The 15,725-nt window shown below is 47.6% G+C and overlaps 3 protein-coding genes across 4 annotated transcripts; all 3 read left to right on the top strand.

Moving 5' to 3' along the window:
• Nucleotides 1-3,990: 3,990 nt before the first annotated feature.
• Nucleotides 3,991-8,198, top strand: LOC101784321 (plant intracellular Ras-group-related LRR protein 7). Its single transcript, XM_004985168.3, has 9 exons — nucleotides 3,991-4,193; nucleotides 5,484-5,553; nucleotides 6,057-6,103; nucleotides 6,251-6,359; nucleotides 6,550-6,635; nucleotides 6,963-7,053; nucleotides 7,545-7,630; nucleotides 7,708-7,794; nucleotides 7,883-8,198. The coding sequence occupies exons 1-9, from the start codon at nucleotides 4,095-4,097 to the stop codon at nucleotides 7,994-7,996; spliced, it is 789 nt and encodes a 262-aa protein (XP_004985225.1). The 5' UTR covers nucleotides 3,991-4,094; the 3' UTR covers nucleotides 7,997-8,198.
• Nucleotides 8,199-9,049: 851 nt separating this feature from the next.
• Nucleotides 9,050-10,998, top strand: LOC101783636 (B3 domain-containing protein Os03g0212300). The gene is made up of 6 exons (XM_004985167.4): nucleotides 9,050-9,228; nucleotides 9,342-9,468; nucleotides 9,723-9,813; nucleotides 9,928-10,207; nucleotides 10,289-10,392; nucleotides 10,478-10,998. The coding sequence occupies exons 2-6, from the start codon at nucleotides 9,404-9,406 to the stop codon at nucleotides 10,793-10,795; spliced, it is 858 nt and encodes a 285-aa protein (XP_004985224.1). The 5' UTR covers nucleotides 9,050-9,228; nucleotides 9,342-9,403; the 3' UTR covers nucleotides 10,796-10,998.
• Nucleotides 10,999-12,542: 1,544 nt separating this feature from the next.
• On the top strand, nucleotides 12,543-15,421 carry LOC101782964. Of its 2 annotated transcripts, none has more exons than XM_004985165.2 (4): nucleotides 12,543-12,701; nucleotides 13,254-13,384; nucleotides 13,462-13,653; nucleotides 13,750-15,421. In XM_004985165.2, exons 2-4 carry the CDS (start codon nucleotides 13,261-13,263, stop codon nucleotides 15,051-15,053), a joined length of 1,620 nt encoding a protein of 539 aa, XP_004985222.1. In that variant the 5' UTR covers nucleotides 12,543-12,701; nucleotides 13,254-13,260; the 3' UTR covers nucleotides 15,054-15,421. The 2 variants fall into 2 exon arrangements, with proteins under 2 accessions (XP_004985222.1, XP_004985221.1); XM_004985164.2 differs by having other exon boundaries at nucleotides 13,450-13,653.
• The last annotated feature ends 304 nt before the right edge of the window (nucleotides 15,422-15,725 follow it).

Below are 15,725 nucleotides of genomic sequence, written 5' to 3'. Positions count from 1 at the left end.
GTTAATCGCGAGCCAAACCAGGGGGCATTGTGCAAATACCTCGGGGCGGCGCCGGAGCAGCCGACGAGGCCGCGCCGCCGCCGCCGACCTCTGCTAGGCCCGTGCCGCCAGCGAGAGCCTCTGCTGAGATTCAATCTCCTACACCTATCCGTTCTTCCGGCTCCCCGCGCGCGCCGCTCATGGTCCAAGCTCCTCCGGAAATGCTGCCGGCGGCGCGTCGGGAGCTGGGTGCCGTGAGACGGTGGCGGACCTTGCTGTATATACAGGCCGGCGACGGCCAGGCTGCTAGGCCGGGCCTGCTCTTGCTCCAGCGTTGTAGCGTGGACTGCGTGGACTCAAGCGGCTCGTGCCGCCCATGCGTGGCCTCGTGATGCCGGGGAGAGGCGCAGAGCGGGCGTCCGTAGTTGGTTCAGCTTCTATGGTTGGCCGGCGGCGAAGGGTGAATGCCTGAATGGTTTTGATCCGTTTTTTTCATGGCTGATGATTTGCTTTCCTTTCTGTTTTTTCCTTCCATAATTCCTGTGATTTATTCCGACTAATTACGACGGATCGCGCTAGCAGTCGGACCCCCGGTCGAGCCAGTTTGCTTACGAATGGTCATTATCCAGTTCCGGCACTGACGAACGGTCCATGAGGTCCACCGGTCACCGGGAACTTCCTAGGGTTTCCGCCGTTTATAAGCCATCCCTTCGCCTCCCCCGCTCCGCCTTGTATAGGTGCGTGTGCGTACCCGCGATTCCCTCTTCTTCCTCCCTGTTGCCGCCCTCGATTCAGATTTGGATACTTGGGATACTTGGATTTGTCAGGTTGAGTTGCAGTACGAGGATTGGGCCTGATTGATTTCTGTTCAACAACCGATTCTTATCAAATTCGAATCCCAGGAACGAACCAGATCTACGAGTAATCCAGGGAAAAAAGGATGAATGATCGGTTGGTGAGTAGAGAACGAGAAGGCGAGGGCGCCGACGAGCAAGGAACGAGGATGCCAAAGCGGCGGCGCAGTGAACGCGACGGCGCCCGTACGCTAGAGCGTCGGCGGCAGCAGCACCTTTACCTCGTGTTCGATGACTGGCACTCTGGATACAGCATCCGCGAGGTGAACTTGCCGTCGTCCGGCTCAGGCGACGGCGCTGGCGCCGAGCAGCCCTTGCCCCAAGCTTTCTTGCGCATCTTGGTGCCTCTTGGGTGGCCCAACTGCATCACGTCCGCCTTCGGCACAAGATCGTGGTGATTTATCCCGGCGTGCACCAAATCGCCCCGATCATCGACGTCCGGGAGCGGAGCGTCGCCTTCGGTCCCGGGCCCAACTTTCCGGCTTGTCCATTCTTCATCCTTGTCGGCGACGACAAGCTATTGGCTATGGACGTGAACTCATTTGACATCTGCCTCGATCTGGTCGCCGAAGAAACCTAGCGATCTGTCGTGGGAGAAGCTCCCAATCCAGCCATTCAACAGGCTGCACGTCTCCTCCTACGCCGTGCAACCCGATGGACCCATCCACCTCGTCAGTACCAAGAACGGGGCCACCGCGGCCACCTTCGCCTTCGACGTGAAGGAGTGCGCGTGGAAACTGCACGGCGAGTGGGCGCTGCCCTTCACCGGCTGCGGGCACTACGAGCCCTCGCTCGAGGCCTTCGTCGGCATCTCTAAAGACCCGGAGACCCTTGGGTACCTCTACAGCTGCCCCGCGACCAGCACCGGCACAGGGGACACTGGCGACAGACGACTGTGCCCTTCTCCTAAAATGAAACGCAGCAAGGAGAATGTGTACAGCAAGAACCCGGCTGAGAGGCATGTAAGCGCCACCCTCGTCTACATGCGCCGGGGCAAATACTGCCTTGTGGAGTGTGTCTCCATTGATGACGACGGGGCTGATCAGGAGTTGCCGCAACGCAGTCGCTGTATGTATCGTTTGATGACCTTCTCCCTCAGGTATGACATGGAGGGAGACCTGAAGCTTAAACACTGTCGGGTTTGTTGCTACAGCCTACAGCCTGCCTCACGAAGCAACTAACTACATCCTCCTTGAGGATCCTGTGGCATTTTGGCTGTGATCGAAATGCTAGAATCATGTCATCATAATGAGTTCCTATGTTTTCATTCAGGCGGACTTTTGCTTCTATGTTTTAATTCGGTGTAATCTCAAACTGTGATTCTGGGGAACCCTTTATGCTTTTAATTCAATGTGATGTATGCAATCAATTGTATATGTCAATGTTTATTAAAAGTTACCTTGATCTGACTTTGGAAGGTGATGGAAGGTCATCTTGCAGGTATACTGCTTCACTGGTTGAGAGTTGAGACATTCGTGGTTGTTGGTGGCTGTTAGAAGGTGTTGAAATATACAACAATATTAAATTTTTTTTGGACAAAATGTATGCAAACGTGTGTATTGCAGGTAAGGGAATTTACCGGAACCATTGCTTCTAAGCGCTGTGGTGAAGGCAAAGGTGTTCCTGTATTGTCTTGCTCATGTGCAATGTCCTGTAGGAGAGCAGTTCATGATAAATGAGGAAAGTTGATGTACGGAATATATGCTGATATGTGAATGCAAAAGAGATTTTAGTAATGATTTTACCTTTTCTTTCTTATGGTCGTTGACTTCTTGTGCCAGGAGCTAAGCAAGCTAAGTATGTTGTTGTTTGTTCAGCTGACGCAATCTGGCGTCGCTGTGTGCCTACAAAGTTAAATATTATAGTACTGCAATGCAATGTATAAGCATCAAAATTTCAATGCTGTACCTGAAGGTATAAGTGGATCATTGCTTCCAAATGCAGCCATCTTGAAGAAATACCAGTATGCTTCAGTAGGCAGACATTTTAGCCTAAGAGCATGTGTTGTACCCAGCTTCACAATCTTCTCTGACCGACTGGTTATGAACTTATGATAATTCTACTCCCATGTGCAATGCTACTTTCCGTCTCCTCCACGTCCACGGTCGTGCCAGCAGCAGCTGCCGCAGGTCCTCCTGCGCGGTCGCCGTCCTCTACCGATTCGATGAGCACCGAGGCCAACGACAACACATATGGCACCCTTGTCACGGTCGACTAGGTACACACCAACAGAGAGCAACCGGAGGAAAGTCCTGATCCGGACCACCGGACGGCACTGCCGGTGCGGTGCGTACCCCGACGCGTCCATCTGCATAGGCGGCGCACGCTCGGAGTCTGCTTTTCTGGACTGCGCGTCGGGTCGACGGCGACGATGGGCGTGGAGGAGACGGCCGGCGGGCCCCCGTGCGCGTAGGCATCGTGTCCCCGGCTCCCCGCCACTCCACGAGCCAGCTAGCCCGGGCGCGCCGGCATGGGGTCGAGGCACGGCGACCAGAGCGCGCATCCGCCGCAGCGAGACCCGCCGATCCGCTGTGGCGGGAATTCGGGGGTGCTTGGGAACACCCTATTAAAATACCTGTCACATCGAATGTTTGGATACTAATTAGGAGTACAAAACATAAGCTAATTATAAAACTAATTGCATAGATGGAGTATAATTCGCAAGACGAATCTATTAAGCCTAATTAGTCCATGATTTGACAATATGGTGCTATAGTAACCATTTGCTAATGATGGAATAATTAGGCTTAATAGATTCGTCTCGCGAATTAGCACAAGGTTTTGCAATTAATTTTATAATTAGCTCATGTTTAGTTCTCCTAATTAGCATCCGAACATCCGATATGACACTGTTAAAGTTTAGCACCTCGTATCCATGCCGAACACGGAGCTCCGGGAGCTGGCTTGAGCGTTCTGTTCTGCGGGCTGTTCCGTTCTGCTCTCGGCTTCTTTGCCGTTGGATCGAGCCCTTGAATTTACTAGTAGTTTTCAACTTGCAAGTGAGGAATAAAATTCCCCAGTCAAAGCTGCTGAGCCCGTGCCGCGAGAAAACCGGAGTGCCAGGTAAGCGGAACCCTCGGCCCCACCTGCCGGCGAGACGAGCCAGCGGGGTTGGTCCTACTGGACAGTGGGAGCACGAGGCGCCGCACCATTCCCCACCGGTAGATCCCCGCCGCCCCCGTCCGGCATCCCTCCATCCAAAGTCGCCGACGACGACCCGGCCAAAAGTCCAGAGCCTTTTCCCGAGAGAAGAGAAAAGGGATGGGCTGCTGCAGCAGCCGGAGCTCCGATTCGCCGGCCAGCCGCGCGACGCGGTGGCGCTCCACGGGCATCGTCGCCCTCCGCGACGCCAGATTGAAGGTGCGTTCGCTCTCTCCCCCAACCTTTGCCCGTCAAAATTCTGTCTTCTTTTTTTCTTTCTGTCCCGATTCTCCCGGCGTTTCGTAGGCTTCACTCAATTTTGTGCCCATCTAGTGATTCTGATTTTAGTGTGATGGCTAGGAGTGATTCTGATTTAATATGTGATGGTGAATGGATTACGAATGGGGCTTTTGATGGCTGGCCTCGGCTGGGGAGGGTTTCCATTTCCATGGCGAAGTATTAGTAGTACTCCATCCGTCCATCGTCATCAAGTTAACTAAAGTTGGGATGTTCCTTCGTATTCTGCTTCTATATTATCAACATATGATCCACTTGTGATGGAGTTAACTTCGTTTGGCACTTTGTTTCTTGACATGTTACTTCATGTAACGTATTATTTCTCACGGTTGTGATTTATCTTCTGGTCGTCATTGTAACAATATGTCCCATATTTGAGTTTATCATTGGTACTTAGTCACAATTACAAATTGAAGAGAAAACTGAACAAATCCATGGTGTGTGACCATGTATATTTGGTCTCTAGGTTGCAGGAAAAAGGGGCGTCTTTCTTTTTTTTTTGTGTGTGAAAACTTATATACTTGAACTAATTAGCTGAAAAGCATTTGATGCCAATAAAGAAAAGAGTCTTTGATGTACTCAGCATAAAATTGTAAACATTTGCAGATGGTAGGTTAGGTTACCATGATTAAATAGAACGACAATAATAAAACACTACAAAAGTAGGAAAAGTGGTATGGTTTATAGCACTCAGCTAAACATTTTAGGTACATGCCGTCAGCTCAAATGTTGAACTATATACAGGTCTATCCGCTCATAACTCGGGCAGCACGATCTATTGCTAGAAAAGTACAGTATTAACCTTTGAATATTGCAGAATATTGTTACGCTCCACACTACCACACATACTATTTCAGCAATATACTTTTTTATTAGCATTTGAAGAGACTTTCATAGTTAAGTGTGCTATCACCTCTCAGCACCTTGTAAGATTGCAGCATTATTTTTTCATGCAGAGCATAGATTGAGATATGGATCCTGAATCCCCTCAGATAGATTACATCTATGCACAAACATATTGACATTAGTATGTGTTCAGTTGTTTATCTCTGTATTTGTTCTATTATACTGATTCTTATTTGAGAGATACATATATGTCAAGTTATATTTGATGCCTCTACATCCACAGACATACTTTGTACACTTCTGTTACTGCAATAACACGTTTTTCTCTTCAAGTGCATGTTGTTTAATATCAGTGCTCCCTCGCAGGAACTACCAAATGAAGTTCTACAAGTGGGCAATTCCTTGAGAACTCTGGATTTGACAAACAACAAACTAGGTAGTCAGCTTTTACACATAAGCTATTTGTTCTATTCGGTGTTCTATGGACAAATCACAGTTACGAAAACGAATTTCATATCTTGCTAATATGCAATCTTATTGTTTGTTTTTTTATTTTTCTTTTTGGCTTGTATTTAGTTAGCAAGGAACTGGTCAGACGTTATCTGTTGTTTATACTATGCCCAGAACTATCAGATGTGAGGGCACCTTTTCTTTTCACTTGCCTCCTTGGTAAAATGTATGGAGCAAAATTGCTCCAGCTGGGTTCCTTTTCCTTTTTTTTGCACCCATGGGAAATTGTTTAGCACCTTGTGCAGAGAACTTTCTCATTTTTTTTTAACTGGGAAAAATTATTCTTAGCACCTCACCTGTGCATATTTCTGAATTCGAATTGAAATAACGTAACCACCTATAAACTACAATACTGCATGCACTATATGTTTTTATATTTTGATGTTTATACTTGTGAGCAGTATCAATTAATTCTATTATATGTTGCAGTTGAGATTCCCCAGGAAGTTGGTGGACTCGTGAATATGCAAAGACTTGTAAGAGTTTCCATTATTAGAAGTTATGGTAGATTATCTGGTTAGAGAACCATATTTACAAGAAATGGTTCTTCCTTCTGATGTTTCCATGTCTTTCAAATTGTGGTGGTTTGGCGTGAACTCTGTTGCCTCTTTCTGTTTCTGTAGGTTTTGGCTGGTAATTTGATTGAAAACATCCCGGCTAACATTGGATACCTGCGGAATCTTAAAATCCTCACACTTGACAGAAATAGGATCTCTATCTTACCTGAAGAATGTTAGTTCCTATGAACCTATCTTTCTCTAACAACGGAAGTGAAACATGCAAAATGTTACTATATTTACATAACTACAGTTATTGACATTCGCCTAGGTGCAAGCTTCATCTCTTAGCAATTAGAAAGTTATAACTTCCGTGATACTCTAACTAGTATTGTATTTCTAACCTTTCTTTTTGTTTCATCCAGTGGGTTCTCTGTCAAACCTTCAGCAACTTTCTATTTCTCATAATTCTTTAATGTGCCTGCCTAAGAGTGTGGGAGATTTGCGAAATGTAAGTTTCTTCTTTTGCTCAAAGATGCCAAAATCTTTTTCTTCATTTTGGAAGTGTTTGAGCACAATAGTCAAGTCTGGTCACTCAAAAAATATTAATGGATACAGTGCGTATTGACTTTGGATATACAACAAAAACATGAATTTCGTACTTTTGTTTTATCAAAATAAATAAATCTTGATTCTACAGTTCATTATCTGCAACTAAGTCATGTTGATAAATTCCATCATTTTTTCGTTTATAGTGAAGAAGTTTCTGAATGTTTATTTTACAACGGTCAATGTGCAATGTGATCACTGGGGTGCTATCCTTTTTTTTCTGATGCAGATGTTAATACTCAATGTATCTGATAACAAACTAAAAGAACTTCCGGAATCAATTGGAGGTTGCAATTCCCTGGAAGAATTGCAGGCAAATGGTATGAATCACTTTCTGCAAATCTACCATGATCTTATTTCAGCCCCCACCTCCTTTGCTTTTATGTGCACAAGCACCCGTAGATCCTATTGCACGATTAATCCTATATTGATATTGTTACCTTCTTACCATTTGCTAATCTACAAAAGAAATGTTTGGGATGTCACAACCATATCCTCCTAGGATGCTCCTCTCCTTTATGTTTGGAGAAAAGCTGGCCCTTGCTCTGTTTGGAACACAAACACAGCATGCGCCACAGCAGAACATGAGTGCTGCAGAACATTTCACTTTCCTATCTCCTGTCCTAGTACCTACAATCCATTTGTGAAGGGAAAGACATGTACACTTTTATGCGCCTTTGGTGGATTAAACCAAATAAGACTTAGGCGCCTAGCCATTGATGTTGCTGAAAACAGATGCAAAATACAGCATGCTTTTCATTTCCTTTAGGACCTTCTACCTGGAGAACTAATCCTGAAGCAAAATATCCAGGAAATTCGATTGAAGATGTGCCCTCATCGATCTGCAACCTTGTTTGCCTTAAATCCTTATCACTGAATGGCAACAAAATTCGTCAGGTATATGCACTTGATATTTGTTGCTCCATTACAAAATCAACAAAAGCCTGTCACCCAACCCCAACTTTGCATTTCAGCTTCCGGAAAACATACTGAAAGACTGCACGGCTCTTCAGAACCTATCGCTGCATGACAACCCAATCATGAGGGACCAGTTCCAACAAGTAAGTTACATGAAGCATGTACGGTTTTCCTTCACTCTAGAAAATCTTGTTTTGATCATAGTTCCTTTTATGTTCTCATTCCTTGTAGATGGAAGGATTCAACGAGTTTGAGGCACGCAGAAGGAAGAAATTCGATAAGCAGATTGATTCTCGTGTCATGCTGGGCTCCACGGCCCTGGATGAAGGGGTTGATTTCCACTGATTTTAGAGCTCATGTGGCTTCCATTCTTTCTAATTGGCCAGTACCAATTGTAGATTTGTACATAGCAGCCTCTGGTTCCTTAAAGAAAAACAGCAAACGCACATAAATGAACCAAAAAATTCCTGTTTTTCGCTTGAACGGGCACTAAGTGACATTCCACATCTTGTGTTCCTATAGAAACTTATTGATTGCATTTGTTGCACATCACCATCTTTTCCTCTACTACTGTTTGAGGTCCATCATGACTGGCTGCTACCGATGCAAAGAAATGGCAACTGAGTCCGGAGTACTTGGCAACCCAGATTCCACCCCGATGATGCAAGGTAGAAAAGGAATTCAGACGTGAGCAGGGCATGATTGGTGGTGCTTTTCACTTCTCCATCGTCGGCTACGCGAAGCGACAATGCCTAGGCACTCTCGTCTTTCTTTACTTTTTCGTGTGTGTGTGTGTGTGTGTGTGTGGTGGTGGTGTGATGAACTAGAAAAACTTCAACGCGTTCCTGCATACTAATGCAATAACCTGTAAATTGTGTAGTAAAAAGAACCACGATTTCAGAAATCAAATGTACTTTGGTGATTTTACAGCGACCAATAATTGAGCCTATTTCTGTCAAACTGATGCACCGGATTCACAAGTCTTTTGTCCATTTACACGTAAACGGCGATGCAAGCCAAAAGCATTGCTTGCTACCTGAAGCAATGGTTGGGCCTCTACTTGTCAAAGTCTGTTCACGAGCCAAGGCTGGAATTGGGTTTTTCCTGCTTTACAACTACAAGGCAGGTTGAGATATGATGTTGGTTTTCATGCTTTACACAAGTGGATGGCAGCTAAGATGGGGTATGGCGTCTGTAAAAACTCTGAAATTACGAATCCAACTGATTAATCTGTAAATAAGTTTTTTTGCGAATAATTAATCTGTAAATAAGTTTGAGAGTGACAATTCTTGCTTCAGAAATCAATTTGTGGCGTGTAACCTACAGCTTGTACAAGGCAAGCAGAGCCATGTGTGTGCTCTGAGCCTGATCACTCGATATAGCCATCACGGGGCGTCGCCCGTCTCTTCCCCCCTGCTCCTCTTTCTGCGCAACCTCCATTCAACACGGCTTCAATTCGCAGCAACTCTCTCCTCGTCCTCTCCGCATCTCTACGCTCTCTCTGTCTCTCCCCACTCCATATAGCAGCCAGTCATCACTCTCGGTCCCGTGCCCATCTTCTCCTCTCGTCTCTCTCGGTCAGTGCATGCAAGCTCTTGTTCTTGTTTGTTCTAGTAGTTCAGTTCAGCCAATCAGCCATTAGACAACAAACCCACTTGAAGGCTTTAATTTACCAGTCTCTTCCCTGCAGCTTTCTGGGTGATCCATCCACGGACGGCGACCCAAGAAGACTAGAGAGTTCGCGGTGAGATCATGCCGGCTGGGGTTGGACGGCCACGGCGAGGCTCCAGCAAGGAGCAGAAGGCGGCAGCCAACAGGTTTGGCTCAGATCAGCCTCTGCTCATCATAGTAGGCTCATATATTATACTTGAAACTCTGCAATTCTGCATCAGATCCTTCTGGCCTGCTTTCCTCTTTTCGCCTTCTTCAATCATCTCCCGTAGATGAAAGCAAAATGTTCTCCTTTTTTCATGGACATTTTTGGGGCTTGTGTTCGTGTAATTCGGAACATTCTGAATTCATAGTGCACTGATGACTGATCCTATGCTAAGATATATGTATGCATGTGCAGAGATGGCATGGAAGAGGAGATGGCAGGTCTGAGCCTGAGCGACTTCGAGTTCTTCAAGATCTTGCTCCCTGGCATGTACGAGGAGGCACTGGTAAGTGTCCTGCTGTTCGCTGAATCTGATCTGCTCGGAATAGCTCGCGAACGTGCGCCGTGCTGTGGTGAGCAAGTAATTGCCGCCGAGCTAATTTGATCGTGCTGCGCGCAGAGGCTGCCCAATAAGTTCGTTCAGGAGCTCGGAGCTCGCCGGGACTTGAAGCTGCGGCTCGCCGGCGCAGGGATGCCTCTGTGGGACGTGGAGGTCTTCGCCGACGAGAAGCGCGGCGACGTGTACCTCGCCCAAGGCTGGAAGAAGTTCGCCCGCGCCCACGACCTGCGCGACGGCTACGTGCTCGTCTTCCGCTACGACGGCGGCGCCGCCACGCTCGCCATCACGGTCTTCGACCGGAGCACGTGCCGCAAGCAGTACGTGCACGCCGGCGCCGCTGGTACGTCCCCCCTCCATCCAGTCACTCGTTCGCCGCGTGGTTGAGACGAGACAACATAAAACCTTCTGCTGGTGTGCCCAGGCGGCGGGAAGGCCGGCCGACGGTCGCTGGCCATCGCCGAGCCGTCGCAGTTCACCGTGAGTCTGAGGCAGTGCAACCTGGGAACGAAGCAGAACCAGTACCTGGTGAGTCGCCGTCAATACTTGTTCTCGCTCAGACCGCAGTGCATCGACCACTCACTCGCACGTCGTCTCGGTGCGCGCGGCGCAGAACGTGCCGGTGGAGTTCCAGGACGCGCACGGGTACGCGCGGCGGCGGCGGGTGGAGCTGCGGATGGGCGGGCGGTCGTGGTCGGTGAACCTGAAGCGCGGGAGGCGGGCGCTCGGGGACCGCACGGCGCTCAAGTACGGGTGGCACCAGTTCTGCGTGGACAACGGCCTCGAGGTCGGCGACACCTGCTTCTTCAAGGTGATCCGCGAGGGCCCCTGCGTCGACGACGACGACGACGAGTGGGAGGACGAGTGGGAGGACGACGAGCACGTGCTCCAGGTGGAGGTGCGCAAGAAGGACGGCACCATGCTCACCTGATCTGATCTCGTCGCGTCACGACGGCCGATGCTGCTGATGATGAGCAATTTAATAACCTAGTAATCTACGTGCTTTAATTTGGCCGGCTTCCATGTTATGTGGAATGACTTGTTGGCGACAACTAGGATTTCTATTCTGACTGCTGATGAATTAGATTGTTCGTTCTGAAGCTGTCAGTAAAGACGATCTCTGCTCTGAAGTTATTCTTGTGAACGGCATGGATAAAGTTAGCAACTACTCCTTGGTGACCAACTGACCATGGAGTTCCTAAAGCTTGGCATTGGTTCGTGACAAGCTTTAAAGTGAGCGCTGTTGGTCGGACTTGAGATGAAAAGATTGTGCAGGAATCAAGACTATTCCTCGAAGAAGATTTGTGCAGGCAACAGGCAACTAGGCCAGGAAGAAGAGTAGAGAGCGGTCCTGGTCATGCCCCGTCCATTTGGCTGTGCTGTCGAACGGGCAGCACAGCAAGCATTTGGTCTGGACCGACTGACCATCACCGAACGATCTAAACCATCCGCTTGGTCCAAGTCTTGACTCCAGTAATTAGGCTAGGTGAGGCGTGACACTGAACTGAAAATGTGTCAATTCAGTTCAGGCCTTCAGGGGAACGAGCATGGACAGTGGCATGCAGCATGTGGATGGGAACGCCGTAACAAGTGTCGATTCCGGAGGCCACGGGGGTGTCCGGGACCTCCATCTCGGGACTCGATTTTCGCTAGGACCTCCTCTGGATGTGACTTGTCTCTTCTGTGCACCGATGCACGCTGCTGCGGCGTCGGCGATTGCAAGCATCTCTCGACTGCACTGACGGGCCTCTCCCTCGTATGGGTAGCCTAGCCATCAACTTTCCTGCCCTGTTTCCTTCCCGCACGCAAGGCTATGCAACAAAACCTTTGTTAGCTGCCAAGCTGATGGCTTTTGCTCGCTTGGAGGCGACAGGTGTTGATACCTCCCATGTGATCGTTGCAACAGAGAACCTCGTGGAGTTGTGGGAGTACTAGCGTCCACCCATGCGTTAGGAACGCAGTATCCAACCATTCCAACCCCCTTCTGGCCTTCTCAACTATTTGTCAAAATTGTTAAGTTAACTAAACAATACAACCCTGCGTTCTTTTTGGCTCATATTGTTATTTGTTCGTTCCGACCTATATAGATTATGTTTTATATCTCTACAATTTGCTCTTGTTGTATAAACTACATGTTCAACTGATCCGGTTAGAATGACATGATAATGATAATGATAATAATAATGATGGTGGAGGGTGCATAGTACAAACTCCCATTCCATAAGATGGTATAATTTGTTCTAGATATATAGACTTTTTGTTCTATGTAAATAAAATTTTGCTCAACTTATATTCACTTTAAAAAATGGTAGTTAAAGGATGGTGGAGGGTGTAGCGTTTTGTTATGTCAGCTTTTGTATGATTCGCTCTCTGTGTATAATATTTTTTTCACTTACATAAATTTTGTTCTAGTTAAGATGGCAGTGTGAGGAGAGAAGGGGGCAGATGACAACACCCGGTATATTCTCTCTCTTCCTCCTCTTCTTGAGAGAGGAGTTCTCTGTCTCGAAGAACCTTTTCATATTCTTCTTTTCCGCAGGCTCCCCGGCTCCATGGGCCGCAGCCTGTTTGTGTGTGAACGGAATAGCGGCCCAGAGAACGCGCGCGGTCGACATGGTCGCGAATCGCGATTTCGCTGCCTTTTTTCTTTTCCCGTTTTTATAAATAAATCAGCCCGAAAAAAGGACGCGGTCGTGGACCGAACAAACCTTTCCCCAAAATTTCCCCTCCCCTGCACCGAACGAACTCTCGATCCGATCCCGATCCCTGCAGGGCGCCGCCTCGGCTCCCCGATTCGGCCCCGGATCTGCTCGTCGCTCGGCGGGGGCTCTCGATTGGTACCAGCTTTCCCTCCTCTCTTTGGTTCCGCAGGGTCCCGAGGTTAGGGTTTGCGAGGGTAGGTTTCGGGCCTCGATTCGCTCGATTGAGGCCGGATTTTGCACGGGGACGTCGGATCCGTGCGTGATCTGTAGGTTTCGGTTCGGATTGTCGCGATTTCGAGAGTCAATTTTGCGTGATTTTTCTGGTGGGCGGATGCGGACCTAGGGTTTCGTTAGGTCCCGAAGTGTTTGACTCCTATTCGCGAATTCGATAGGGTTTCAGGCCGCGATATTCGAGCCTGTTGCCTGATTTAATCGTTGCATGAGCAAAAACTTTGTTATGTTGCTAACTCAGTAGGAATGGCAATTCATTTGAGCCCTTCATTTCGGCAGTTGAACATGGCCATTGCATTTGGTCTGTAGTTACCTCCATAAGGTTGTTCGTGGGGCTTGTATAGCTTATATCCTTTGTTGTTACTCCCGAATTGGTGTTTTCCTTTTAGTCTTGTGCAGTGACTGTTTGCTACTGAGTGACATAATTATAATTAATTTCGTTCTGTATCCTCTCAGAACAAGCATGCTGCATCAGGAAAACAGTGAGGCTTTTGTCAGGCGCCACTCTGAACAGCTTGCATGTGGCAACATGAGGGGAGCAGATAATGGTCGTCCAAATTTCCTTCCTGAGAAATGCCAGATTGCAGGTAATGACTGAGCATCTTTACTCTGCCTTCTATACTATGCTTGCTTGACTCTAATACATGTTTAGTTTGCCCCAAAGTTTGTCAAAGGGACGAAAAGGTTGGCCCATTCGATGAGGACTTGGTGAATGGTGTTCATCTAGCCAATGCTGATGTTCAGTCACCATTGGTGGCAAGTGGTGTCAAAGAAGCATCTACAGTGGATCATAACAAGAGACATGCATCCAGTGACATGACGGACATAGTTGAATGCAAACGGCAGAAGCAGGAAGGTAAGAAAGTCAGCTCAACCTCTCTTTACTTGTCTTTCCTGAAAGTTAGTGTATGCAGAGACAGTTAGATAATAGATTCCATTCTGTTTATTCCAGTCACATCTAAGGAGGACAATCATACAACAAGTGCTGATGAGGATGTTCATCAGTATCCCACATACACATCATATGAAAGAAGCTTTGACTCACCGATATATGAGAGTGAGGAAAGTGAAGATGAGGGTGTAGGTTCCCCTGTGCATTTTCCACTTGCTCATACATATGTCGAAGATGATATATGGCCTGCCAGCTTTCATCAATCTGTGGGTCCTTGCCCCACAAGGAAACCTGTTCCTATTGGGCCAAATCATCAGGCTGAATTACCTGAGTGTAGGCCATTTGGTGGAAGAACAGAAGACGATGAGAGTAACAAGTGGATCAGAAACAGTGTCATGCCAATGCCTGATTCTGATTTATTGTCTTTAATGCTGAAACCTGTTCACTGCAAGGCAGGCTGTGATTGTCTTGATGAAGATTCAATCAATTGTGTGAGGAAGCATGTGAGGGAAGCAAGAGGGAAGCTGAAGGTTTCTGTTGGTACAGACACCTTTAGGGAGTTGGGGTTCTTTGACATGGGAGAGGAGGTTGCCTCAAGATGGACTGAAGAGGAGGAACATCTGTTCCAGGAAGTGGTCTCGTCAAATCCTGCTTCTCTGCGCAGAAACTTTTGGGATGAACTCCCTCTTGCCTTCCCATCCAAGTCCAGCAAAGAACTAGTGAGCTACTACTTCAATGTCTTCATGTTGAGGAAGAGGGCTGAGCAGAACAGGTTTGATCCGATGAATGTTGACAGTGATGATGATGAATGGCAAGCAAGTTGTGATGGTGAGTTCGCAGTCACAGGAAGAACTGATGAATACTTGCCAACTGAGTCCCTTACCGATCAAGATGATGTCGCATGCAATCGAGTTCCTACAGAGGGGGAGTTCTATGAAGATTCTGAGGATGAGGATGAGCTTGATGATGCCAGTGGTGACAGGCACAATGGTGTGCAGAGGGGTGGTATGTTGTCAGAGGGTCTTCCTGCCATGTCATTTGTAGATCATAATCAACAGACATTCAAGCTAGATGCAGATGCACAAGATGACTCATGCACATCCTTTGAGGCTCATCAGGGCGGTGTTGAAGGTGGGACACCTACTGATATTGCTGAAGACCACCACTACAGGAGTGGTTTTGATGGTGTTGCAGAACATGGGTTCTTTGGTGACCATTGCGACACAAAAGGTTGGGAGTTTGGTTTCACTACCGGATGGGATAAGCATGATTTTCTGTCGACGAACAATGTCATTGAAGAGGTGTTTGGAAAGGGTTCTAGCGAAGATGGAAGTGACACTGCTAGTGGCCAGGACCTTATCTGAGCCAGAGGCGGAGGCTTCTTTTCAACTGTGAAAGCTTTTGCAGTTTCCCCTGCGGCCCTGCCGCTCAGAATTTGTACAGCAGTAGTTCGCCATTTTGATTTAATGCCTTACTTGTTCTTTATAGGAATCTCTCATCCTTCCTTGGAACATCATCTGCTTGAGAAACGTGATTATGCTCTCATGATTAATGTAAATCCTTAGATGATATCCTGTCATCGGTCGATGATCTGCTGTAGCCTGTCGTATTGTTATTGCCATCACTGTGTCCGGGCCTGAGCATTTTTTCCATGTGCTAGCGAGGGTCATGTAATAAAAGCTGTTATGATTCCTTGAGCCGGGATATCCTTATCGCATGGATTTGCCGTGTTGATTGCTCTGGGCTGGATTGTTGTTCTCTTGTGGTGTAACCAGCACGTCGATGTGCTTTCTCCTCCCTTGCAGTCCGTTTGGCAGCATGTGCCTCTTTGTTGCTGCGACCTGTTATACCAGTTTCTTTCTTTGGGTGTTACATGAACTCCCAGGTCCCAGCTTGTTGTGTGGATTGTTCATGAAGGCCTGCCTGATCCTGTAATGATCAGTGGATTATGCAATCATGGAGCTGTTGTTGAACAGCAACTCTCTGGTCTCTTGCTGCGTACTATGCATTTGTTGGCTCTGTGAACTCGTAATCCA

Source organism: Setaria italica, chromosome IX, assembly GCF_000263155.2.
Source record: "Setaria italica strain Yugu1 chromosome IX, Setaria_italica_v2.0, whole genome shotgun sequence".
Taxonomy (NCBI): domain Eukaryota; kingdom Viridiplantae; phylum Streptophyta; class Magnoliopsida; order Poales; family Poaceae; genus Setaria; species Setaria italica.
This window is presented reverse-complemented; position numbering and strand designations above follow the sequence as displayed.